General features: G+C 57.0%; 1 protein-coding gene across 2 annotated transcripts in view; it reads right to left on the minus strand.

Annotated features, from left to right (window-relative positions):
- The window catches only part of Zcchc14 (zinc finger CCHC-type containing 14), a 61,511-nt gene extending 44,568 nt beyond the window's left edge, over positions 1 to 16,943 (minus strand). For both annotated transcript variants that reach the window (XM_076837825.2, XM_076837824.2), the window contains exon 1: positions 16,300 to 16,943. In XM_076837825.2, the coding sequence (XP_076693940.1) occupies positions 16,300 to 16,881 (582 nt within the window). In that variant the 5' untranslated portion in view covers positions 16,882 to 16,943. The remainder of the gene's footprint in view (positions 1 to 16,299) is intronic.
- Between the last annotated feature and the right edge of the window lie 7,752 nt (positions 16,944 to 24,695).

The following is a 24,695-nucleotide window of genomic DNA, read 5'->3' on the forward strand; positions in this document are numbered from 1 at the left end:
CAGGGCACATTCCACCTGTGGTTCCAGGGCTGCCACACACCTGGGGTGCCCTGCGGGATGCGATCTAGACACCTGGGCTCCGCAGCTCACCTGTCATCACAGCTGTGGAGATGAGCGGCTGCCCCCAACCTCTAGGTGCAGAGTGCCCCTGGGGGGTGGTGAGGCACGGGCTCCAAGCTGGGTCTGGGGGGTTGCAGTTCTGCATCTCCAATTATTCCAGGTGATGCAAACCTTGCAAGAGCATCTCAAGGTAAACTAGAGCGGGGTGGCCACACAGACACTCAGAGCTGGACCACACTTCCTGTGCCCAGTCCCCTGGGCAGGATCCTGGGGTCACGCGCCACCCTCAGATTTAACACCTTCTGGAAAGCTGGCGACACTCCATGGGAAGAGAACACTACTTGAATTTCGTCAAAGCTTTGTGTTTAAAATTCACTTTAATATTTGTGAACCAAAAGCACAATTTTTAGAAATTTACTTTTTAGCAGTCCATTTCATTTATAAATAGAACATGCTAACAGACACTGGCCACAAGAGACAGGATGACCAGGGCTGGGGCCTCCAAAGCCGGCTGTCCTCCACCAGCAGGCATCCAGAGGCTCCCGGAAGACAGCAACAGGCTGCTGGAGCAAGGGTCTCAGCCTCCTACTGTGCTGGCCACCCTGCGGCCATCCAGGGACATCTACTGACCCTTCCCCACAAACACATTCAGATGCATGATAGGCGGATTGCAAGCCCAGGCAGTGAGGCTGGGGACAGCCGCCTGAGCTCCTCAACCACTGAGAGCAAGTCCACGGTCACCTCCGAGGAGCACTGGGCGATGCCTCACTCCACAGTGACCCCAGATGCCTGTGATCCCACTGTGACCGGCCACAGCACTGCTGGGATTGCTGTGGGTTTCTGTCTGCTTTCATCATTGCAGGAAATGCTAGATTTCCAGTTACAGGCTAGAGAAAACACAACTGTGGCCAGTCCCCACCCCCACAGCCAGGGGCCCTGCTCAGGGACAGGGAAGCTGGCTGGGTCATGTCCTTCCAAGCCCCAGGGGTCACAGCAGGTTGGCCGAGTTTGGAAACAGTCTCCGAGTGCTGCGGGCACATCTTCCATCAGGGCAGGCTGCTGTGGGACACCCTCAGGATGGGAGCCCTTCCTGGCCCAAGCCGTGGCCATTCCCCTCCCCAGGAGCACTGGCCACTGAGCCAGACACAAGCATGTCACAGGGGAGTCCTGATAGGAACATCCCTGCCGTCTCTAGGGTCCAGGTTCTTTTCACCTAAAGACGTGCATGTGGATTCTTCCGGTTCTTCTGATGCCTGTGAACAGCTCTCTACCACCAACTGCAGCGGTTCAAAATGATTCTCATAACTCCTCCTGTTTCCTTTGTTGTTGTTTGGGCTTTGTTTTGTTTTGTTTTGCAGTTCTTGGAATTGAACGAGGGGTGCTCCCAGAGCCACATCCCAGGTCTAAGTTGCGCAGACAGGCCTTAAACTTGGGATCATGTTTTCATCCTTTCAAGCAAGAAGTCTGATTCCCATTGTTCTCTAGGCCAGAGTTTTCCAGTGGCAGCAGCTTTGTCCCTGAGGGGACATCTGTAGACACCTGGTGGTCTTAACTGGAGATGGGTATTCTACTGACATCCCGCAGAGGCCAGGGACACTGTCAGCCTCCCAGGAAGCCCTGTGCACGAAGAACGCAGAAGCCCTCTCCTGGGGCCAGTCAAAGCCATGCAGACAAAGCAGCCTCCGCTGTCCCAACTGCAGCCAAGTCCAGCCCAAGCGTCCACAGGCAAGTCTGTCCCCACCATGTCATGCCCAGCCAGCCCTCACACCGAGCACAGTGCCATCCCATCTGAAACGCAGCAGCATCCTGCCCACTGAGTTCTTGAAGACGGACCTCAACACGTACCCTTTGTGATCTGCCAACTGTGCCTGAAAGGGGGTGGGCAGGCAGGCAGGCAGGCAGAGGGTGGGCGGGTAAGCAGGAGGGCAAAAAATGCACTGAAAGTGGCACAGAGAAGTTCACGCAAACCCTGGCAAAGCAGCAGCCACTCTTGGCTGGCAAACCTGGCTGTGCTGCGCAGTGGGACAAAGTGCTGAAGTTTGGGCGCAGCACACAGGCCACCCTGTCCGCAGGACACAGGCTCTCCATGGGAACTGCCACCACACCACCCGGAACATCAACACAGGGACCAGCTGCAAAGGGCCAGATACCATCCTCACACTCCCAGGGACATCTGCGCAAGGTCACTGAGACAGCACCGTCCCACTGTGGGACAGGAGGACAGGTGCCATCGTGCGACTGGTCCCACACAATGACACCCGCACGCTGGACACAACGGGCCCAGCTGAAGGGACGGGGAAGACCCAGATTCCAAGCCAGCTGCACACCGCAGGCCCGAGCCGTAGGACACTGCCGGGCCACAGAGGAGCATCGCTGAGAAGCCCCATGGGGCAAGGACGCTGCACACGGCTCCTGCCTGCTGTGCGGGAGTCCACGCAGCCCAGGCAGCAGCTGCTCTGCACACAGGTCACGTCATCCCCACATTAGAAGGAGGAACACCAAACCCAGCTCCTCGCCTCACCAAGGCTGCGTGGCCAATGCTGGGGACTGCCCCCTTGGTGGCACAGCAGAATACACCCCAGGGCCTGCATGGCAGGGGGCAGGGCCGCTGGCATGCTGAGGTGCTGACGGGAGCCTTCCTCACACACCTCACGTTCCCCTCTGAGCCCAGGTGTGGCAGTGCCTACCTCACGGGGCTTCTGGGAGGATGAACCGTACGCGCTGCAGGGCCTGCTGACTGGAGAGCAGCCGCACGCCTGCCTGCTGCGCTCAGCTCAGGAGCACCCTGCGGGCAGCACACACAGGGTCTCCCAGTGAGGCCCACCACAGCCCGCAGCCTCTTCTGGGTGCTGGACCTCTGCCTCTGGCCAGGCAGCAGATTCCTAGCCCTCCAGCCTCCCACCTGTTCTTGTGTGGCCCAGGGGCTTGATCAGAGCACCAAACAGCGACCCAGGGTCCCATGTTCCCATAATGGGATGCAGAGGTCTCTCTCCCTCCAGGCAGACCCACTTAAATACAGCCTGGCTCTACCAGCAGGGTGCAGTGGCACAGCCTGTCATCCCAGCAACTTGGGAGGCGAGGTGGAGGATCTCGAGGTCAAAGTGAGCCTCAGCAACTTAGTGAGGTGTAAGTAACTCAGCAAGACCCTGTTCTCTCAGTAAAATATAAAAGGGGCTGAGGATGTAGCTCAGAGATCAAGCAACCCTGGGTTCAATCTCTGATACATAAAAAAACTTAAATAATTAAAAAAAAAAATAAAAGAGCCTATAGCATGACAGATGCATGTCTGCGCCAAGACCAGCGACAGTTGAAACACGCTGCCCAGCCCGCAGTGCAAGTTGGGCTCGGCACACGGGCAGCGGTCTCACCCTCTCAGCAGAGGCAGCTGGCAGACAGACTTCACTGCAGTGTGCCCACCTGGCCCCACCTGAGGAGCCCGTGGCACAGGCTGTGTGCAGGAGACCCACCGACAGCCTGGCTGAGGGCGGCCCCTGCGCAGGCGAGTTGACCTCCCTGCCCTCAGAGCGCCGCTCCAGTGTCCCGGGAGAGACTCCAGAACAGCCTGGCCATCCCAGGTGAGGCAGAGGAGGGGAGCACAGGAAGAGGAAGAGACAAGAATGAGCCAAAATGGCAACAGCACCACCTCCCAGTGACTCTCGCTTTGTATTTTTCTGTTTTCCAACCTTTCTACAAACAACAGTCGCTCCTTTTTATAACTGGGGGAAAAGCCTGCGATTAAGTCACACATTAAGGCATTTCTGAAATGGGAGCCCATCCGCCACTCGGCCCTTGCTGCTCTCAGCAGGCTGCAAGCTGTGTCTGTGTTGAGGGGTGCTGAGGGGAGCCGGGGCTGGGGGCACCTGCCAGCCGGTCACGTACTACAACCCGCATGCCAGGTCTCCCAGCCCGTGCAACTGGAGCAGCACCTGCTACACACACCTAAGTCGATGCAAAACACACAAATAAATAAACAGGAAAGTGACACGTAAGCACTTTACTAAAATAGTCATTATGTGTCTCTAAAAACCTGAACAAGAAAACAACTTAAAAGTGAAAGCTGTTTGCAGACACAGGCCAACCCAGAGCCGAGGCTGCCCAAATCAGACTGTCCACCTGAAGACCTGCCTTTTACGACTTCTGCAGCTCTCAGCTCTCCTCGTTTCAGACAGCAGGACGAGGGGGGCGGGTGCCCTGCTGGTGCAGAGGGATCCGACCCCGGCTGCCCCCATCTGAGCCCTGTGGCCACAGCTCCAGGACACCCCTCCAGAGCCTCTGCAGGAGCTGAGGCAGCAGCACCCCGCGTCTGGGCCCTACCACACTTGTGAACTCTGCCTGGGACCAACCCGTGTCCCAAATTCTCCACCTCAGTAGGACAATGGGACACATCTTCCAGACCGGCCACCCCAGGGCTGAAGAATGGCCCTGCAGAGCACTCTCAGCAGAGGCCTGGGCACGGCACTTGCATGCAACCACAGCAAGTGACCGCCCTCTCCACACCCGTGTGTCCACATCTGCAGCACAGCGGGCTATAGCAGCTGGCACAGGGCGTGGCCCCAAGGTACAGGACCTGTCACATGGAACCTACTCCATCCACTGCTGCACAACTCCAGGCAGGGACACCACAGGGACAGAGGCAGGCAGGCAGGGACTCTCCCCAGCGCACCAGGGCATCCACTCGCCACTCCAGGGCCTGTGTTTTCTACTCCCGGCCAGGGGCAGGGGCAGGGGAAAGCGGCACCACAGGACACGCAGGGGACACACAGCACACCCTACAGGCCAGCGTATAGGAACAAGCTGAGGGACACTGTGACACTGAAGTGCCCCAGGAGAAGCTGGGGGGACCACGCGCCTCCCAGAGCAGCTGTGGCTGGGTGGCTGCCATTCCCGGGCACTGCACCCGCAGTGGGCACAATGGGCACTCCCTGCCGGAACATCCAAGACCATGACACTGGGACAGACGAAGCACGGAACGTCACGGCACTCACCTGGCCAGCGCATCCTCCCTTCTCCTTCCTTTCCCTGGCTGTCTGCCCCTCTCTCTCTCTGAGATGGGGTCTCGCTGTGCTGCCCAGGTTGGCCCCAGACTCCCAGGCTCACACCATCCTCCTCCCTCAGTGTCCCAAGTAGCTGGACTTTGGGCACATGCCACTGCATCCAGCGCAGAAGTACGTTCAAATACTGGGGTCTTCCTGGAGAAACTGGCTGACCACAGTAAACAAACCACGCATAAGGACCCTTTTGGTTTCCAGTACCAGACTGGACGACCTGGGAAGGACCATTCAAGCAGCCAGCTCACTAAAGCGTGAGCTTATGGCCTCTGGGGACAGTCCCCTCTGGGGCAAAACGACATCCTGCAGGTTCCTAGGACCAGCAAAGATGGTCCACGCCCAGAATGACCAGCAACTCTGCCCAGGGTCAGACCAGCCCCCTGGCGCTCTGCCACACAGGTAGAGCTCAGAAAGGGGGGGGCTCTAAGGATGCCTCAGGAAAGACAGGCAGGTCACCTGTGATGAGACCGTTACCCCCACAGGCAGATGGCACCTGTCCTCCCTCCTCCCGCAGGTTCACCCACATGGCTACCTCTCCTCATCACCGAGCACCGAGGGGTCAGACACCTACAGAACAAGCTCATCCACATTCTCCTGACTCGGAGGCCAGGAACCTCACCGCTTCTCTGCAGCTTCTTCCCCTTATGAAAGCCCCTTCAGGAGGGGAGAAGCCCCTTCCTCAGGGAGAGCTGGGCCCTCCGAGAGCACAGGGGCATGTTCAGCACCGCCTGCGGGCCACAAGAGCAGCTGGCCCACCACGGTAATGCAGCAGCGGTGCTAACTCCTCCCAGACGTCCACAGCAAACCCAGCTTAAACTGGAGAGGCATGAGCACCTGGCGGGCTTCCTGGTCTGCAGGCTGTGCCCAGTGCCCATCAGAGGAACAGGCGGAGGGCCAGGAAGCCCAGGGGCTCAGACAGCCCCTCGGGAGCACGGTGAGGCCTCCCTCCCTGCTGGGAGGGACCCCAGGTCTGCCTGTGAGCCCTAAGGAGGGGCACCCCACAGCACAGACAAGGGCAGCATGGCCACTGCCAGCTGTCCAGCAACACCACCGGGAAGGACTGCAGACCAGCCTGCTAGTCCCACCCCCGAGGCCAGCAGGAGGAGAGCAAGGCCCCAGTGCCCACCACACATGGCTCCCAGATCCACGACACAAATCACACTTCCCAGACACACCAACAAACAAAGGCACAACCCACAAGCAGGAGGGCTGCTGAAAGCCAGCCCCTCAGTCCCGTGGGGACAGCAGGCCGGGGCTGCTGAGCTGCAGCAGCACGCAATGGGCTTTCCGGGCTTTACGATGGAGACTTCACAACTAGGAAATGCTCTGTTCAACCGAGAACCACTGATGCGCTGAATGCGGTCTGGTGGAAACACAAACCCAGCAAATCCCGAGATGGATCAAAGGAGCCAATCTGAAGGACAGCGAGAGGCCTGGAGAGGACAATCAGGGCCTGGGACCCACAGGCCGTGTCTGCAGTGCACACCTTCGCCACAGCCGGGACACCCAGCACAAGCCAGCCAGGGCTCAGCCCCAGGTTCAGGGACACCTGGACACAACACAGGCAAGCTCCCCCATGCCCAAGGCAGACAGGCAACCCAAGTCCGACCCAAGACAGCGACAACGACACAGGGACAGTAAGACGCCCTGGGTCCAAGGCCGGCTACGGCCACACAGCTGTTTGAAAGAGCTACAAGAACACATCACCAACCCCAATCCTGCACCCGTGACAACACTCCCCAACAGCAGGGCACAAGCAGACCATGTCCTGACCCAGGAATCCAGGGCTTTCCTGCCAGCCCCCCAAGTCCACGGGAAAGGCAGGAAAGGCTCTGGACGAAGGGTGCGGTGGCAGGCCCTCCAGGGAGAAGATAGGGCGGGGTGACAGTAGGGGCCGCAATCTTCCCACGACTCAGGAAGCAGGCGGTGGGCCAGCACAGGTGAAATCCAGCCCACCCTCTGAAGGGCCTGGAGGCAGGACCGGGTCAGCCTCAGGCCAGCAGTGAAGGCTGCAGAGAGGGAAAATGGGATTCTGTGGTCCACTAAAGGAAGCGTCTGGAGCGAGCCACGGAAGCAGCACAGGAGGAGGGGCCTGATGGGTGAAGGCGGGACTGAATGGGAAATGGGGGGACTTTCTGTCACAAAGGTCCACACACTTGTCAAAACACAAATGACCCATCTAAAACAAGCACATTTCCCTAAACCTAACTTTTTCTTTAAATGAGACAACTGCAGAACACTGGAGCCCGGGGTGAGAAGCAGCCCGGGGCCTGGTGGCCAGCGGCCACACCCTCCTCCACCTCCCAGTCACAGGGAACTAGTGCCCTTCCCTCCCCTGCCTGGAGACGCCCCTCACCCCACCACGAGGTGACGTATGTGTGTACCTATGCAATCTGTCTTCACATAAAGAAAAGAGCCACTTAGCAACACCATCTTTGCTTAACTGTGTCCCCTCACTCACTGCTGAAATGGGACAAGATAAATCTGAGCCACCAACACGCCAAGTGTGCGGATGTGCTTGCGCAGCATCCTGTCCCTGCCTGCCTCACGCTCTCCCAAGTGAGAGCCTCCCAGGCCCCACACCCAGGGGCTGTGAGCGTGGGGCCAGCAGCTGCCCCCACACCAGCATCAGGGGGACAGATGTCACACAGGGCGCCCGGCACCTCCCCTCTGCACCCCAAGGGCTTGCCGAGAGCTGCCCACGGGGCTGTCGCGACTCCCATGCCTGCACATTCTACGCAGATGCCCAGGGACTGAGGAGGGGCTGCTTCTCCCCTCCCCAACAGCTCAACCCTTCCAGACCGTGGTTCCCGAGGGTCTTAGATTCACCATGAGTCGGGAAGGCACCTGCAGACAGGAATTCTCTCTAGTCACTCTGGTGACATCTTTACGTAAACATCCCTAACATCAGGCAAGGATTCGCTGACTCTCCCTTCTCGTCTGTGAATCCAGATGTTAAAGTACACGAGCGCAAGCAGCTACGGAACAGCAGGACAGTCGCTGCACAAAGACAGAGACAGACCAAGTGTCGGCCACAGCGTCCAGTCCTCGCCTGCTGCAGTGCCTGACATTCAAGGCAGAGGCCGGAAAACGGGGACCACTAGGTTGTGGGACAGGGAGAGTTGCGGTCTGGCTCACGACAGAGGAGCACACCTGTGCTCCCACAAAACATGGACCCAGGGCAAGGACCAGTGGGACAGGTAGAGGTGAGCATCTGCAAAGGCTCAGGCCCAGAAAGAGGAGCGGGAACAGCAGGAACTGCAGGTGCGGGTAGGGGTGCAGAGGCCTGCACAGCGCCTCTCACCAGACCACTGCAGGGGTTCCAGGGACGTAGTGAGGGTGGGAGTAGGGCCAGGGCACAGCGGGCACAAAGGCCAAACCCAGGACAAGGTCAGAAGCTGGACATGTCACTGTCATTTCTAAAACAAGTTAAGGCATCCAAATTTTGGGGGTAATTTGATTAGAAAATCAAATACAGCAGCTACAAAGTTGTTCCTTACAGAATTTATCACTGACATCAACTCAGTTCTAACAGGGATGTGGCCCTGGCTTGCATTCCAACGTGTGCTTGACCCGGGACAGTAGTTACACTGGGCTGGGGTCATGCCTGCTCCCTGAATGCTATTTTAATCATGCCCGGACTCCCTGGCAGAATGCCCCAAGGCCAAGTGTGCCTACAAGAAGCATGCCATACATGTGACTGTCACACAAGTGTGGATGGGAGCGAAGGCTGGGGAGGAGCCAGGTCTGCGGATCTGAGAGCCTGGCTGAGGCCAGGACGTGTGGTCAGGAGGACAAACCTGTGAGCGATGCGGGACTCGGGCCCACTCCATGTGGGAGACCTGGCTCTGGGAGTGGGGAGTGGGGAGTGGGGAGCGGGGAGCGGGGAGCGCGGGCTGAGGGCACTGGCCTTGCACAGCCTCGGTCACCTGAGGCCTTCTAGGAGCTCGCTCTGGCTGGTAACATGGGTTTGTTTTTTTCTTTTCTTTTTTTAATCAAGCCACATCGCATCCAGGGGATGAGACAGGATCTCGCTGAGCTGCTTAGGGCCTCACTAAGTTGCTGAAACTGGCTTTGAACTCGCAATCGTCCTGCCTCAGGCTCCGAGTCACTAGGATCACAGGTGTGTACCACTGCACCCAGCTACATGGACGGTTTTAATTCACCTATGAGACTGGCAAAAATCATCACCGACTACAGAGCAAAGAGGAAGAGAAAGAAGAGGTGTGAGGAACACTACTGTCCATCCACAGTACAGGAAAGCAAACTGGACCCAGGGACAAGAGTCCAGGGACGCTGGAGAAAGCCAGCCACCTCTAGGAGCCACCTGCAGCCACACTGATGCAGAACAAAACCCAGAAGCCTCCGCAGGGACTCCAGTGTACAGCAGGTCCAAGAGAGAAAGGGACCAGAAGCATCCGCGACCTGACCAGTCAGAGTCCAGGACACTGAGCCCTGGGGGGAGAAGAGGGTGCTTGACAGATGGCACAGGGCACAGGGCACAGGGCCGGTCACCTGGCAGAAAACATCAACCTAGCTTTGCACCTCACAACAAGCTACCTCCAGCGGGATCCATTTCATGTGCAAAAAGGCGGCAGGAAGGCTGGGGCACGAGACCCACGGGGGTGCCTTCGCAAGCGAGCTGGTGATGCCTGGTAACTCACGCACACACGGAGCGACAAGTATCCCACACAAAACCACAACAGGTGACGGACGCCACTCCTGCCACGAAGCCCAGAAGTCACACAATGAAGACTGGTACACACAACCTTAAAAACTGCATGTCAGGGGCCGGGGCTCCACGTGAGGCCCTGGGTTCGATCCTCAGCACCACATAAAAATAAAGACCCAGAGACAACTAAAAATATTAAAAAATAAACTGCATGTCAAAGTCACATTACAGGACTGCGGGAGAGGAGCCTTGCAACTCCCAGCAGTGTCCCTGAGGAGCTTCAAGGGCTCTGCCACACAAAGACCAAGAGCCAGCAGAGGGAGCAGGGCACAGAGCCCTGACACCTCCTGGTCACCCTGAGGGGATGGCAACGTGGGTTTGTTTTTTTCTTTTCTTGCCACCTGGCGATCCTTCCCTTCCACCTCTGGACCTGCACCCAGGGGACCTACCAGTTCTCGCTGCGTGGGAAGGCCACCCGTCATGTCGTGGAGGGGCATGCTCATGGCACACAAAGGACACCACACTGTTTCAAACAGTAAGATGGGGACACAGCGTCCATTGACAGGGCAGGGCAATAACACATCCACACAGGGCAGCTACGCAGCAGGACAAGGACGCTACTCACGGAGGGACCCAGACACTCGAAAGGTCCCACAGACCACCACGTGAAAGGGGAGAAGGCGCGCGTGGAGGAAGACGTCTCCAGGGAGTTCCACGAGGCACTGTGTGGTCTGCGAAGAGGGGACTGGATGAAGGGGGAGAGGAAGAACCTCGGGCTCCTCTGCGCAGCTCTGAGGACTGAGCCAGGGTGCTCAGAGCATCAGCCCTTCAATCTGAGACAGGGTCTGGCTAAGGTGCTGAGGCTGGCCTCAAATTTGCGACCCTCCTGCCTCAGCCTCCCGAGTCACTGAGATCACAGGTGTGACCACCACATGCCCAGCAAGGAACCTTGTTTTTAAGTGCACAATCAAAGCGGCCCAAGCCCAGGTAAAGGACCAGAACGCTGCCTGGCCCCAGCTTCTCACCAACACCCTTCGTACCTTCACAATTTCTCACCTGATCCTATGACCTACCCTGAGTTTTTCTGAAGAAAGTACTGAATTCACTTGATTAGAAACCGTTTTAGCCAAAGAGGTCAGAGAACAAAGGGCGGTTACAGCGGAGGGACGGGCGACTGAGGGTGGGAGCTGGGGGGGCCTGCGTGCCGTCCAGGTTCTCCAGAGGTACGTGGGAGAAGACCTGCTGTGTCTGGCATGCAGGCTCCACCTGCCACATCTGCGTGGCCCATCTGGAAGTGGCTCACCTGGAAGTGCAGACTGACAGAAGCACCCGAGAGAGGGTGCAGCAGGCTCTGTTCTGCTCTAAAGCCTTCGGGGAACCAGGAACACATTTATGGGCCAAGCAGAAAAACAGCAGCGGTCAAAGGTTGCTGAGGGGGAGGAGGAGGGAAACAGGAAATGGCAAGTTTGGACACCTGACCCGGCAATGTCCCTGAGGAAACAGGAATGGACCAAAACAGAGGCGAGGCGAAAGACTAGACTTAGATAAGGAATAGCAAAGAGGACTAGAGGCATTTCACAGGCCAGGGTTTCCCAGGAGCCTGCAGAAGGTCCATAAGATCCAGAGCAGGAAGACAGGTGGGTGTGCAGGGGCAGGAGCATGCCACCCCAGCCCCTCCGTCCCTGGCAACCCCGTGGGCGCCACATTCTAGCCCGATCCTGCCCACAGTACTACCCACAGCTGTCAAAAGACTGACTACTTGAAAGGTACTATCTTGCCTTGGTCCTGTCCCACCTCAGATAACTGCAGACCTCCTGACCAGAACAAGATGGAGACTGCTAACAATCTACCTGTTTTAGTAGTTTTTGAGCACCCCTTCACTTTCAATATCAGTGTTTCTACAAAGGGTCAGGTCTCTCCACAACCAGAACATCTGCAGAGACCAGAGGAAAACCCACCTGGATAAAAGTGATCTCTAAACTGTCCAAGTTAAGGCTAAAGTCCAAAGTCAGCCTCCTCCCGAGATCTAACTCATAGCCTCAGCCACAGTTCCTAATCCCCTGCGAGGCCACCACTAGTACGAGTGCCCGGGCAAGGTCTGTTTGTAAAATCTAACCCCACCAACAGGGGGTACGAAAACAGAATTCTTTTTCCTAGGCCTGACGAGTAGTTAGCATGCTCTATCTCCTCTCTAAAAACAGAGTCGCAGTCTCAACTCAACAGACACAAGGCCAAAGCAAGCTGAGGTCAACAGTGGGCTCGTCTGCCCCCTGTGCAAGTGGCTCATTACTCATCATACGTAAGTGACGCAAACTTCCCGTCTCACACACAACACCCAGAACACACTGCACACCAGGAGCCCAGCCTGCTGCGGGGGAGGCAAGCACGCCAGCTCACATGGAAGGCAGCGCCTGAATCTACGGGAGGGCAAAGGACAGCAGTGAAACAGTCACACGGTCCAAGCCATCAGTCCAAGCCATCGTGTGGCAGAGGCAGGGCTCTGCAGCTCCAAGATGGGAGCAGGCTTTGCTGTCAACAAGAAAGCAAATTAAAGCTGCACTCCAGGATGCTCAAATGCCTCCGCCACGTGCCTCACTATAAAGACAGGGCAGTCCTTTAGACCTGTGAAGGCATCCCCTCCTGGGAAGCCCCCAGTGAGGCAATGAGACAGACCGAACGTCATGGACTGGCTGAACATCAGCTGCCCAAGGAACCCGTTAACACTGGAGACGGTGCCCGCAGGTCCCAGCTCCCCCACAGCTATCCGCGGCAACCTCAGCTGCTGCGCAGGACATCTACTCCCGTGGAATGCCAGGTGGCCTGCAGCTGCAAGAGGCAGGGTTCAGAGCCAATGGAGAAACCCGTGAAGCCCCTTATGCCTCACACGACAGTCACAGGACAAACTGTCCAATGCTCCACCTTTGAACTGCAAGGTTTTAAGAGCTCACGAAAGCAGCACGTGTAAGCTCCGTTACCTTCGACAAGAGATGATTAGCAGGTTTAGTCACATTATCTGTGTAAATCCAAAACCCCCACAGAGCCACACTGGGCACACACGTGTGAACCAGAGCAGACAGTTCCAGAAGCATTCAACAGGACAGACACCCAAGGGAGACCACTGGCCCCAAAGCACCCCTGCACCTTGCACTTGGAGAACCATCTTAAAAATGCACACCTCATCTGCATCAGGGGCAGCTCAGTGGGCACAGGGAGGCCCAGGCCTGGTCTCCACCCACTGCAGTGTCCTCTGCCACCTCTCCCTGAGTGCCACACGCACTCAGGACAGAGTCGCACAGCATCTGCCCAGCAACCTGCCAGGCAGCAATGGATCACAAGAAAGAGGTCCCTCCCTAAAGACAGCTGTGTGCTGACTGCTCCCCGGGCCATTTGTGGAGCCAGGTCAAAGGGAGTCAGCCATGAGAAAAACCTAAAACGAAGCACGTGAAAACCCAAACCTGAGCCACTCAGGAATGAGCAAAGTGTGTATGAACTTAGTGTAAACAAAGAATAGTCCTCAGCCACAAAACAGAGTGAGGAGCTGACACAGGCCACCATGCAGTAGGCCAAGGAGGACGTGATGCTCAGTGACGGCACATGGACCAATACACAAGACTCCATTCACATAAATCACCAGGAGACACCTCCACAGGGAGAGCAAGGAGGTGATCGACCAGTGGCTGCTAGGAAGGGGAAAGGAGAATGGATACCAGGGTCTCTTCTGGGTGACACACATGATCGGAGGCCCCACAGTGGCAATGGCAGCACAGTCCGACCACACTGAAGGCAGGCGAGGTGAGCCTGCAGTATGGGAGCTCGCTCACGTCCGCCACTGACCAGAGGGCCTACAAAGACCTCATCTCAAGCTGTTTCCAAATCTCTGGCTATTTAAATAAAAACAATTAGCAGTGGTGGGTCCAAACCCAGACTCCTGCGTGGTAAGCACCCTGGAACACCCTGTCTGAGGAGCCACCTGTAGCAAGCAGCTAGCAGACACTCAGTGCTATGAAATCACTTTCCTCTACCACCACTGTTACTGTTATATTTTCCTTTCTGCAAGTAAAACATCTACTTAATTAAAAAAAAAGCTCTCTGCTTCTAATCTTCTTCTAGAAGTTCTTTAAACAATAGCATTTTTAAAGAAAAACAGTGAATGTTTAGAGAAAAAATTGCAAATAATGAATATCAAAGAAAACACAGAAGAAATAAAAATTTATATAAGACAAAGAACTTATGAAGCAATCCAAATCTTTATGTCTAAAAGAAAAGGCACAGTCTCTAAGCTCAGAGTTCAAGAAAGAACACAAGGAGGCCCTTCCTCAGGGCGCTAGGTGCAGAGGAACTGAGAGGAGGAGACCCTGCGGCTGACCTCACCTGCTGCCCACTCCAGGCAACGGGCTCCTCAGCGTCAGCTCCAACCTTCAAGTCATGAAGGAGCAGGGACAGCCAACCACAGTTCCATGGGGCAGGGAGGGTACAGGGACAACCAGAAACCGCACTTGTTTTGAAACAGGCCAACAATGCCCTGAGTTATCATTATAACCTTCATCATCAAAGCTCAAGCAGGATTCTCCAACTCTCCAGAAATGAACCAAAAAAACCATCCAAAGCAACTCTTCAAAACTCCGTGTAAAAAACCTCAACATCAACACTCACAGCAAGATACAAACATTCAACTTACACAGAGCGCATCTCTGTAAAAATGAATCTCAACAGCCGGGGCAGTCAGGGAGGAGAGGGAAGCACCAGGGACCATGGCTGCGCCTTACACTTGTCACTTGAACAGTCCTCAAGGCAGGCCTGCTGCAGAGCCACAGGGAGACGCTGAGACACGGAGCTTTCTGGCAGAGGTCACAAAAGCTGGTGAGTTCCGTGCTCAGGGCCTCCAAGGGGGGAGGTGTGTAGGAGGAATAGATTACCCCTCATCTCATCAAAGAGATTCCTACTTGACAGAAACGCTCTCTTATAAAAGACATTTTTGTTCTAGATTCACTTCACCGCCCGACAGAAGAACCCTCCTCCACCGCCTTCACTGGGATGCATCCACACGCCACGCACCCCTCACAGAGGCACACCATCAGGGGCCAGCACGGAGACAGGACCAACAGCAAGGGGAGGCCATAAGTACTGGCACCTCGAAGCTGACAGAGCTTACTACCAGCAACCCCACTCCCCAGGGCCCCACTGCCCCTGCTCACGTGGACGCCATTTGTCTGCCTGACACTCAACATGGAATCCAAGAAAGCCACAGTCTCAGGGGGAAGTGCCACCAAAACGATTCAACAGCAATAAAAACCGACACATGGACCACAACCACTTCCTAGAGGAAGGCGGGGGATGAAAAGCCACAGGCTCAGGCCCAAAGGACTCAAAGGACCTCACTCACTGACAGTCTTCCCTGCCACTCCACAGAGGCTGTCCTGTCAAGAGCTCCAAGACCTACAAAGGGCACTGGGCAGACTGGCCCTGGCTGACCCTCCTACCTTCCAAAGAAACCCAGGGTGTGATCTAAGGCACCACACTTGGTCAGAGAGGCCTTTTCTCTAACAGCAAAATTTTGGCACTGGGCTGGGGGTGGGGGGCAGTGTGATAAAAATGGTGTGAGCCCCAAACACTTTGTATTTAAGCACTTTCGAAACATTTAAACAAAAAGTTTGCATTTCTGAGTGGATGCCCTGAGCTGCCCTTCCTTTTCAATGTGGAGACGAGATCCGTAAGTTAACCTAAGACCCTGGGTCGATCTGGGTTTCCATCCCGGGACAAGGTGGGTGCCAATAATAACTCTTGAGCAGGATGGAGTCCAGGCTCCAAAATCTCTCATACAGTAGCCTGGTTCTTGACAACCAGACACGCACATCCACAGCACGCATGCACACACAGATATACACAAAGCACGCACGCACATTTACACGTCCGCGCGCACATCGTACTCCTAGTATTCGCGCGCGCACACGAGAACCTGCCACGACCTGCGTGCACGCCCGCCGCGGACACCTGTGCCGGGCAGGCCCAGCAGCAGGGACCAGGCCCTGTGGCAACCAAGGTTCTAGCGCCTTCTCAGCCCCATCTCACCCTGACTTCTGGCACGGACAGAATCCTTCCTTTTCTGGTAATAAACACCAGATTTGGAGAAACCAAGGCGACACAATGTACTGTTATCTGTCACCCAAGAGGCCCATTAAGGGGAAAAGGCTTTATCACCTTTCCAGAAATTATGCGAAACAGGACAAAGAGGCCAGAAACTCTGACCGCAAGTGGCTCGGGTCTTGCGGAGGGTGGGCAACTAATGTTTGGGATGCGGGCTTGGGACGCCGGGATAAGGCCTGGGATAAGGCCTTGGGAGGCGAGATGAGAACTGGGGACAGATTTGAGGTCCCAGATGGGGGCCAGGAGTGGGGCCTTAGGGTGCAGATCTGGGGTGGATTGGAGCCTGGGGTGCAGACATAAGTACGGGCTTGGGCGCAAAATCGGGATGGCCTCTTCCAGTCCTCATCATCCCCCTAAGCGCGGGCATGCACGCACCTTGTGGCAGGCCGGACAGGTGGGCAGAGCGCCGCCGGGCCCGGGAGCGCTCTTGCCCCCGGGACCCCCGCCGCTGCTGCCGCCGCCGCTCAGGCTGCTCTGAATTTGCGTGAGTTCCTGGCGCAGGACCTGCTTCTGATGGAAACTGAAGGCCGGGTGGTTAGAGGCCATGGTGAAGAGCAGCAGGAACTCATCGCCAGTGCGGCCCTCGTTGAGCTGCAGCCCGTAGTTGTGGATGATGGAGTCGATGTGCGTGAGCGTGCGGTAGAGCACGCCCGCCGCCTCGCGCTGCTCCGAGCCCAACAGCGCCAGCGACACTAGCAGCTTGCTGCGCACCACCTCGTCCGTCAGGTTGGTAAGGCTGCCCAGGTCGGCCGGGTTGTTGGCCTTGATCTCCGAGTCGCGCAGCGAGTGGTAGTCCTTGCGCGCCAAGTCCTCGAGGCACGAGCCGAGGAAGCGCAGCTCCAGCGGGATGCACAGGTCCAGCAGGCCGCACAGGAACTCCACGCGCTGCGGCGACGGCAGCTCCGAGAACCAGCGGTACACGCCGTCCCTCTGCAGCGGGCAGCGCTTCTCCACCATGCTGCCTCCCGCGCCGCGCCGCGACCCGGGGCCGGGGGCCGCGCGGGGGCGGCCTGGGGGTGCGGGGGGCCGCAGCCGGGGTGCGCCGGGGCCGGGGGCGCGCGTGCCGAGGCCGGCGCTGGGGCTGGGGCTGGGGCTGGGTGAGGCCGGGCGGGCGCCGCGGGCCGCGCCGGCGCCGGGGCGGGGGCGGGGGCGGGGGCGGGGGCCGGGCGCGCGCGGGCCGGGCGAGCCCCCCGCCAGGGGCCGGCGGGCGGGCGCGCGCGGGCCGGGGGGGCCCGGGGCGGCCGGGACCGGGGCGGCCGGGGGCGGCGAGAGGCCTCGGGCCCCCCGCTCACGGGGAGGCTCCCTGCCCGCGCCCGTCCCCAGTGGCGGCCGGTGCGCGGCGGCGGCGGCTGCTCCTCGTCGTCGTCGTCGCCCGGGAGGCGGCCGCCCCCATCTCCCCCCGCGCCGCAGGGTCTGTCACTGCGGGCCGCCCCCCGACGGAGCCGCCCCGGCCATGCCGCCGCCCGCGCCTGCGCCCAGGCCGGCCGTTAACCCGGGCCGCGCGGCGTCGCCGCCTCGGAGCGCGGGCCGCGGGCCACTGCGGGCTCGCGGGCGCGGCGGAGGGATCCGGCCGCAGCCGCCGCTCGGCTCGACGCTGCCGCGGACGGATCGGGCCGAGCGCGGCGGCCGGGCCGTCGGAGCCGAGGAGCAGCGCGCTCGCGCACGGCGGCGGCGGCCAGCACAAGTGGGCGGGGTGGCCGCCTCTCGCGACAGCCCGGGCCGGCCGGGCCCGCCCCCCGCGCTGATTGGCCCTGCCGCGGTTCCTCGGCCCCGGATTGTTCCAGCCCCGCCACCCGATTCGCCTGTTCCTCGGCCACGCCTCCGCAGGGGCTGTCGATCACGTTGGAACCGCCCCCTCCCGCCCCTCGGCGGCCGGCGCCACCCGATTGGTTGGCCACGGTTGGCGAGGCGGAAAACCCGGGGCGGATTTCTGGTCGCTTTTGTTCCCGCAGATTTGCGCGGAGCCTTGTTTTTGGGGGAAAGCCAGGAGCTGGGCCTTCCTGCTTTATTCCTGAGCAGTATCCCGGGAAGGTGGCGGCCGTCTAGAAAGAGCTACTGGAGCGGGGCTCTGGAGACCCGCGTTCCAACTCCCTATCTGCTCCTGCTGAGCTGTGTGACCTTGGGCAAGTCACTTGGCCTCTCTGAGCCCTGGGCGCCTCCCCGGAAAAATGAGGGTAATAATAACCACCACAGGGGGCTTGTGAGAAGGTGGTGAGCTCACAGAGGGCCGGCACCTGCATTTTTTAGGCGGCCTGCCTGCCTGGGGGTGGGGTGATGGGAGGAGTAAGTCTTCTCCAGAAACCTTGACCAGAGGAGACTATCCGTCGCCTATCATCAGTCCATCTTCTTTCAGCGGGCCACCTCCTCGGCCTGTGGAACAGAGAAAATGCAAACACATGGGCCAAGGGTCAGGGAGAACCTGGCAGGAAGTACCAGAGGGTTGCAGCCACTGCCCCTGGAATTTGCATTGGCCTGTACTGTGGTTGGGGGAAGGGGAGCCCCTGTGGCGTCCCACCTCTCAATCCCACAACTTCAGGATCCTCCACTTCTAGAAACTCAGGACCCAGCGAGGTGGGTTCCCCGTGCCCTTCCCCCAGAAGATGTCCTTCTGACGTCCTGGCCATCTAGGCCCGGCCCATCTCCTTTGTGGCTGCCAGATGTGCCGGCCTTGGGGTGCCCCCTGGGCAGAGCCCCCAGCCTGGTTCTGGGGTTCGCTCGGGGTGTGTTGAACAGTGAGTGGGTTCCTCAGGGCCCGGTCCAGGTGCTGAGAACTTCTAGGGAAGTTCTCCCTTGGGTCCTCAGACGCACCTGTGTTGGGGAGGCCTGTTGGTGAAGCAGCACCTTCTCTCCTGCCCCCACCCGCCAGGCATGTTTCCCAGGAGCCACCCCAGGGCTCTTGTCACCCTGGGAGGAGAGGCATGAGTCAGAGCCAGGTGGCTTCCCAGCAGGCACAGGAGCCATCGGGGGACTGTTGGGTGTCCCCCACAACCAGTGACTGAGTTACTCCTTGTTTTCTTGGGCCTTGTTCTTTTATGGGATTCCTGGGAAGTGGTCACATTCCAAAACCTAAGATCTGAGTAAGCACAGGAACAACTTGTCCTCTTGACAAAGGAGGCCCCCCTGAGTGGACGCATCTTGGACCTTCTCACTGCGGAGACTTCTCAAGCCCAGCCCCAGGGGCACCATGCACACCTGGATTCCAGTCCCAGCTCTGGCCTGGCCACTCATTCAACCCCTCTGAGCCTCAGTTTGCTCCTCTGTGAAAGAGAGCCAGGAACCAGCGGCCAGCTGCGGCAGAAGTCAGGGTGCTGACCAGAGTCCCTGTGACCTGAGAGGGCAGAGGCCTGCCTGCAGGACCCCTGGTCCAGGTCCACCCAGCTCCCAACGCCTTCTTGTTAATTCTTGCTGTGCAGTTTGATATTTAATGTCAAACTGAGATGAATAGCATCCCCCCAAATTCCTTGTCCACCTGGAACCTGGGACCTGACCTTGTTTGGAAACAAGGTCTGTGCGAATGGGATTAAGGTAAGGATCAGGAATACAGTGGATTAGCAAAGGCTGGAGAGTCAAAGGGACTCTTCTTACAAGAGACAGAAAAGAACCTGCAGAGATTTAGGGGGAAGGCCAGTTGAAGACAGAGGCAGAGATTGGAGCCAAGGGGTCGGTGCCCAGGCCACCGTGTACCCCAAGAGGCAGGAAGGGTCTTGCAGCACCTTCAGGGGGAACTCAGCCTGCTCACACCTTGGCTTTGGACTCCTGGCCTCCAGAGCTGTGTGGAAGGGTGAATCCATTATTTTAAGCTCCCCCCGTCCCCCCCGCACTTCTTTGTGATCTTTCTTTAGAGCACCCACAGGAAACCAATTCAGTGTCATATCCCCCTAAACTTCAGTTCGGCTCCACTTAATTCAGCTCATAATGGATATTAAATCCTTACCCTCCAAGATCAGACCTCTCTATTTCAGGTTTGGGGGTCTTGGAAGGTAGGTTGCACACCGATGGGAGATGACCACCTCGACTCCTTGTCTGAGACCATTCGTCCATCAGCTTCTCCTCAGGAAAAGGGTGGATGGCCTTGAGGCTCTGGATGCTGGTGCCAGGTGCCAAGTGCCAGCCCTGCAGCCCAGGGCTCCATCCCCAACAGCCCCTGCCACTGGGGCTCTGGGACTCTCTCACCCAGCTCTGCACAAGGTGACCCCTGACCGTTTCAGCATTTCCCCACCTGCTGCCCCTTCTGCAGAGGCCACTGGCATTGTGGAGGGCTTGGGGATCCTGGGCGGAGACAGAGGGCCCTGGGCTCGGGCCAGGTCAGAAGGTGTGCACATCTCCAAGCCAGTTCTGGGAAAGCAGGGCTGCAAGGAGAGGGAGGGGGCTGGGTGTGCAGAAGGGAGCACACTGCGTTGGGTTCATTGGGCATTCAGGCCCCAGCTGTCCTGGGCCTGACTGGGCAGGGGGCTGTGCTGACAGGACAGGAGCCCCTGTCCTCGGAGCATGATCTAATCTAGGGCAGCCAGATATGTCTGTCTGCATCTTTTTTTTTTTTAATATTTATTTTTTTTAAGTTTTAGGTGGACACGATATCTTCACCTTATTTTTATGTGGTGCCGAGGATCGAACCCAGCGCCCCGCGCCTGCCAGGCGAGCTCAGTACCGCTTGAGCCACATCCCCAGCCCCTGTCTGCATCTTTAGGTCCTTGGCTACCTCTGGGCACAAGACTGTGGGGAGAGGGGGAACTGTCCCTTCCATAGGCTGGAATGCAATATAACTTGCTTTATTTTTGAGAGCAGAAGCCACAAGTTCACCCAGATGATTATTTTATACAAAGGCATGACACATGATGGGGTTGCTTCTGGTATCTGAACTGACAGTTCTTACTCCAATGGTTGCAGGTGATGACCGGGAGGGACTATAAATCAATCAGCCCACTGTTTCAAAGTGCAGAGTCCTTCCCTGTCACCAACACCTTGTTTCTCCTCTAACTCAGAGTCCAGCCCAGGAGGAAACCTGGGGAGGCCCAGTGGGGACTGGGACAAGAGAGGCAGAGTTGAGATCAGTGCCCTGTGAACATGGTGTCCATCATGCTCCCTGGAGGACATGGGGAAGCTCCCTGCACAGATTGCTACTGAATTTTCCTGGGGTGCATCCTCAGGGTGTGACCTCTGGGGATCCCTCTTTCCCGCAGCCTACACCCTGCTCTCCTGTGACGATTCTCGTTCCCTGCCTGGGCTCCTGGCCCCTCGTGTGGTCCCCGCCGTGACATACAGCAGGTCCTGTTGCCTCCATCCTTATTCCCACTTTAGGGGTGTGGAGCGGTCAAGGAATTTGCTCAGGCCATGCTGTCCGCTCATGTTTTAACTGGAGCCTGACCTAGGTCAATGATCCACAGACTCTGTCCCTCCCGAAGGAAATCACAAACAGGACACATGGTTCATTTGCTATTTCTGCAAACTGGAGACTCCAAAGGTGTCTTATTGGTGCCAGTTTTTCTAGCCATGATTACTGACAAAGTCCACCTGCGGTCATAATTGGGCAATTGTCCCCAAGTGATGCCAAGTCCTGCTTTCCACCAGTGACAGTTTCATCCACAGCAGTCTGGGGTCTCTAGTGTTGGGCTGGATGCCATTTGTCTCCAGTGGGCATCATCTGGGCTCTTTAAAATCGAGAATCCTAAGCTGATCCCAGAGAAGGAGGGGCGCTCCCTGCAGTGGGAGCCTTGGAATCTGCATTTGTGCTAGCAACCTGGTGGCCCGACACACACGGGTGACAGCAGCTCTTGGGGCATGGCTCTGCTGCTTCCAGCCCCCTGGGCTGCTTTAACAACAGCAATCATGATAGTAATTAGAGTTTCCTGTATACATGGTGGGCCTGATTACAGATGGGGAGTAGAGGCTAAGCAAGGGTAAACCACCAGCCCCAGGCCACCAGCCGGTGGCTCTGGCTTTCACCACGGCATGCGGCAGGTCCAGCTGTGGTGGGTGCCTGTGGCTCCTCATATGTCCCTGCCTCTTGCACCACAGCAAAGGTGTCCTCTGACAGTCAACAGGCGATCCACTGTGCTCCGCGTCGAGTGGTCCGTTCAACTTTCCTTTTTATTATAGAAAATTCCAAACATGCCCCAAAGGTAAGGAGCAGCATGGTGACCCCTCACCACGGGGCAGCTTCAGCAGGGACAAGATCGGTTTTAGAGCCCAGACCGTGAAAGGCAGCCCAGTTGGCCCAAGCCCTGCCCTGGCCGTCCTCCTACGTCCACCGGGCGTGCTGGGGCCGCAGGTGTGAGCTCCAGCAGACCCAGGGGACAGGCCCTCCACCTGTGGTCCTGCTTCGACTTGTATCACACATTTCCTTTCTGAAGTATTTTCAAGTAAATAAGTTAGGGGTTTAAAAACCTATATATTGTCATTTTGTCTGTTCACGAGGCAATACATGCTCCTTGCAAAGATATCATACCTCACTGAGAAGTAATAGAAAGTCACAAAAACACCTCAGTCACCACCAACTTAAAAATGTTCTTCTAGACAATTATATATTTATGTGTACATACTTTTACCAAAAAAAAAAAAAAATGGTATTTGTGAATTCTCAAATGTCCTTCTATGTCAGTGACTCTACATCATGCCTGGAGGACGGCTTGGAATCTGTTGTCTGTGTAAACCATGGCCTACTGACCATCCCCTCGTGATGGGCATCCAGGCTGGACCACATCTGCCCCCTCTGCTGGCTTGCAGGGGTCAGATAGTATCAAGTTTCAGAGCGGTATGAGAAGATGGAGAGTCAGTCCCACTGCCCTCCCGTGAAGCCACATGCCTTGCTGGAAGTGTCCAGAGGAGATACATGCAGATTCACTGTGGTGAAAAACACATTCCAAAGGCAGATTATGCCCTGTTTGGGCAGCAAGGTATGACTCCGGAATACCGTCTGGAATACCGAGGTCTCTCTTCAAACAAGCACACCAGAGCTCAGCCAACCCGCCACTCTCCCTCCTTCCAAGTAGCTAAGCAGAAGCTGATACTCTTGTTACAATGAAACGCATCCCGTGAGGTCCTCTAAAGCTGTCTCCAGAAGCTGTGTGAGCAAGGCTGGTGTGCATTGTAGGCTGCAGAGCCCCTGTGCCTATGGGTGGGCAGATATCTGGAAATAGCCCATGCCACCGGCACATTGCAGCAGCAGAATTGACTAGATCTACTTTGAGCAGAAACAATTATCAAATGATAACAGGATCTGGGGTCTCTGACAGGGTCAGAGAACCAGAGGGGATGTCACTTTGTACCTTTAAGTTGCCTGTGCATGGTTGGCTATTTTTTTTTTTTTTTTTTTTGGTACTGGGGATTGAAATTGAACCCAGGGTACTTTTACCATTCAGTTGCACCCCCAGCCCTTTATATATTGAAACAAGGCCTCACTAAGTTGCTTAGGGCCTGGCTAAATTGCTGAGGTTGACTGCAAACCCATAATTCTCCTGCCTCAGCCTCCCAAGTTGCTGGGATTGTAGGTATGCACCATATACCCCACTTCCTACCCATTTTTCAATTTCGTTTCCCTCAAATTTTTGATTTTTCATCCTTTAGGTATTAAGTCACATTATCCCTTTATCTACATTTACATTGGGAATGTTCTTTCCCCATCCATCAATTGTCTTTTGATTCTGTTGATGGTGTTTGTACCACGAAAATGATGAACTTTAATGTCATTACATGTGTTCATCTTTTATTACATCTGGATCTGCAGTCACGGTCAGTCTTTCTCTACACCCAGGTGGTAGAGGAATTAGCCCGGACTTTCTTCTGTTGGTTCCTTTTTCTACATTCTGACGTTTACTCTTACAGATATCTGCTTTCAAAATCCATCTTATTTAAGTTCGTTGACTGAACCAGGCATTGCCAATTAGAGCCAGCCAGGTGCCGGGGGCAGGAGGTGGTAGGTGAGGAGGCCTGGGGCCCATCACAGGTTAAAACCTTTTTTTTCTTTTTTTTTTTTTTAAGGCCCTGAGAGGCCTTTTAAATATATCTTTATATCTTTATTTTTATGTGGTGCTGAGAATTGAACCCGGTGCCTCACACATGCTAGGCCAGCGGGCTACGGCTTGAGCCACATCCCCAGCCCCCAAACCTTTTTTTTTTTTTTTTTTCAGTAGTTCTCCAGGCTGCTGTGAACAAGTGTCACAAACTGGGACTTAAAACGGTGGACACCAGCTCCCGCTCTGGCCGCTATGTCTGACACCAGGCTGGCCCTGCTGAGGGTCTGGGGGCACCCATCCCAGCCTCCTCGGCTCGGGCACACTGGCCATCTTTGGTGGCCCTCGGCTTGCAGATGTGTCACTGCAGTGGCCTCCACCTCTGTCCTCACCTGGCTGCCTCCAAATCCCCCAGGCCCAGGACCTCGGCCCCTGAGCCTTGCCGTGTTGAGAGGAGATAAGAAGTCTCCGCCTGCAGAGGGCTGGAGAGCAGGCAGGGGGCCTGACTGCCCGTTGCTGCCCTGCCCTGGGCAGCAGGGACTCCGCCAGGGGCCAGGGACCGTAACAGCACTCACGCAGCCCGTGTGAGGGGGAGGCAGTCCCGCGCCTGCGACGCTCTCGCTCTCGCGATGCCCAGCAGGCACCTCCCACCCCGAGTGCGTGCGGACCCGCCCCCTGAGTTGGCTCCACTCTCCCGAGAGGTCCCCCTCTCTCGCCGAGTGGGCCGCGCACAGCGGGGCAGTCTGAGCTGGCGGGGTCTCGCTCCTCTGGGGCGCACTCCGGTGACAAAGGAGGGGCGCTGGGTCGCATCCTCTTGGTCTC

Source organism: Callospermophilus lateralis, chromosome 18, assembly GCF_048772815.1.
Source record: "Callospermophilus lateralis isolate mCalLat2 chromosome 18, mCalLat2.hap1, whole genome shotgun sequence".
Classification (NCBI taxonomy): domain Eukaryota; kingdom Metazoa; phylum Chordata; class Mammalia; order Rodentia; family Sciuridae; genus Callospermophilus; species Callospermophilus lateralis.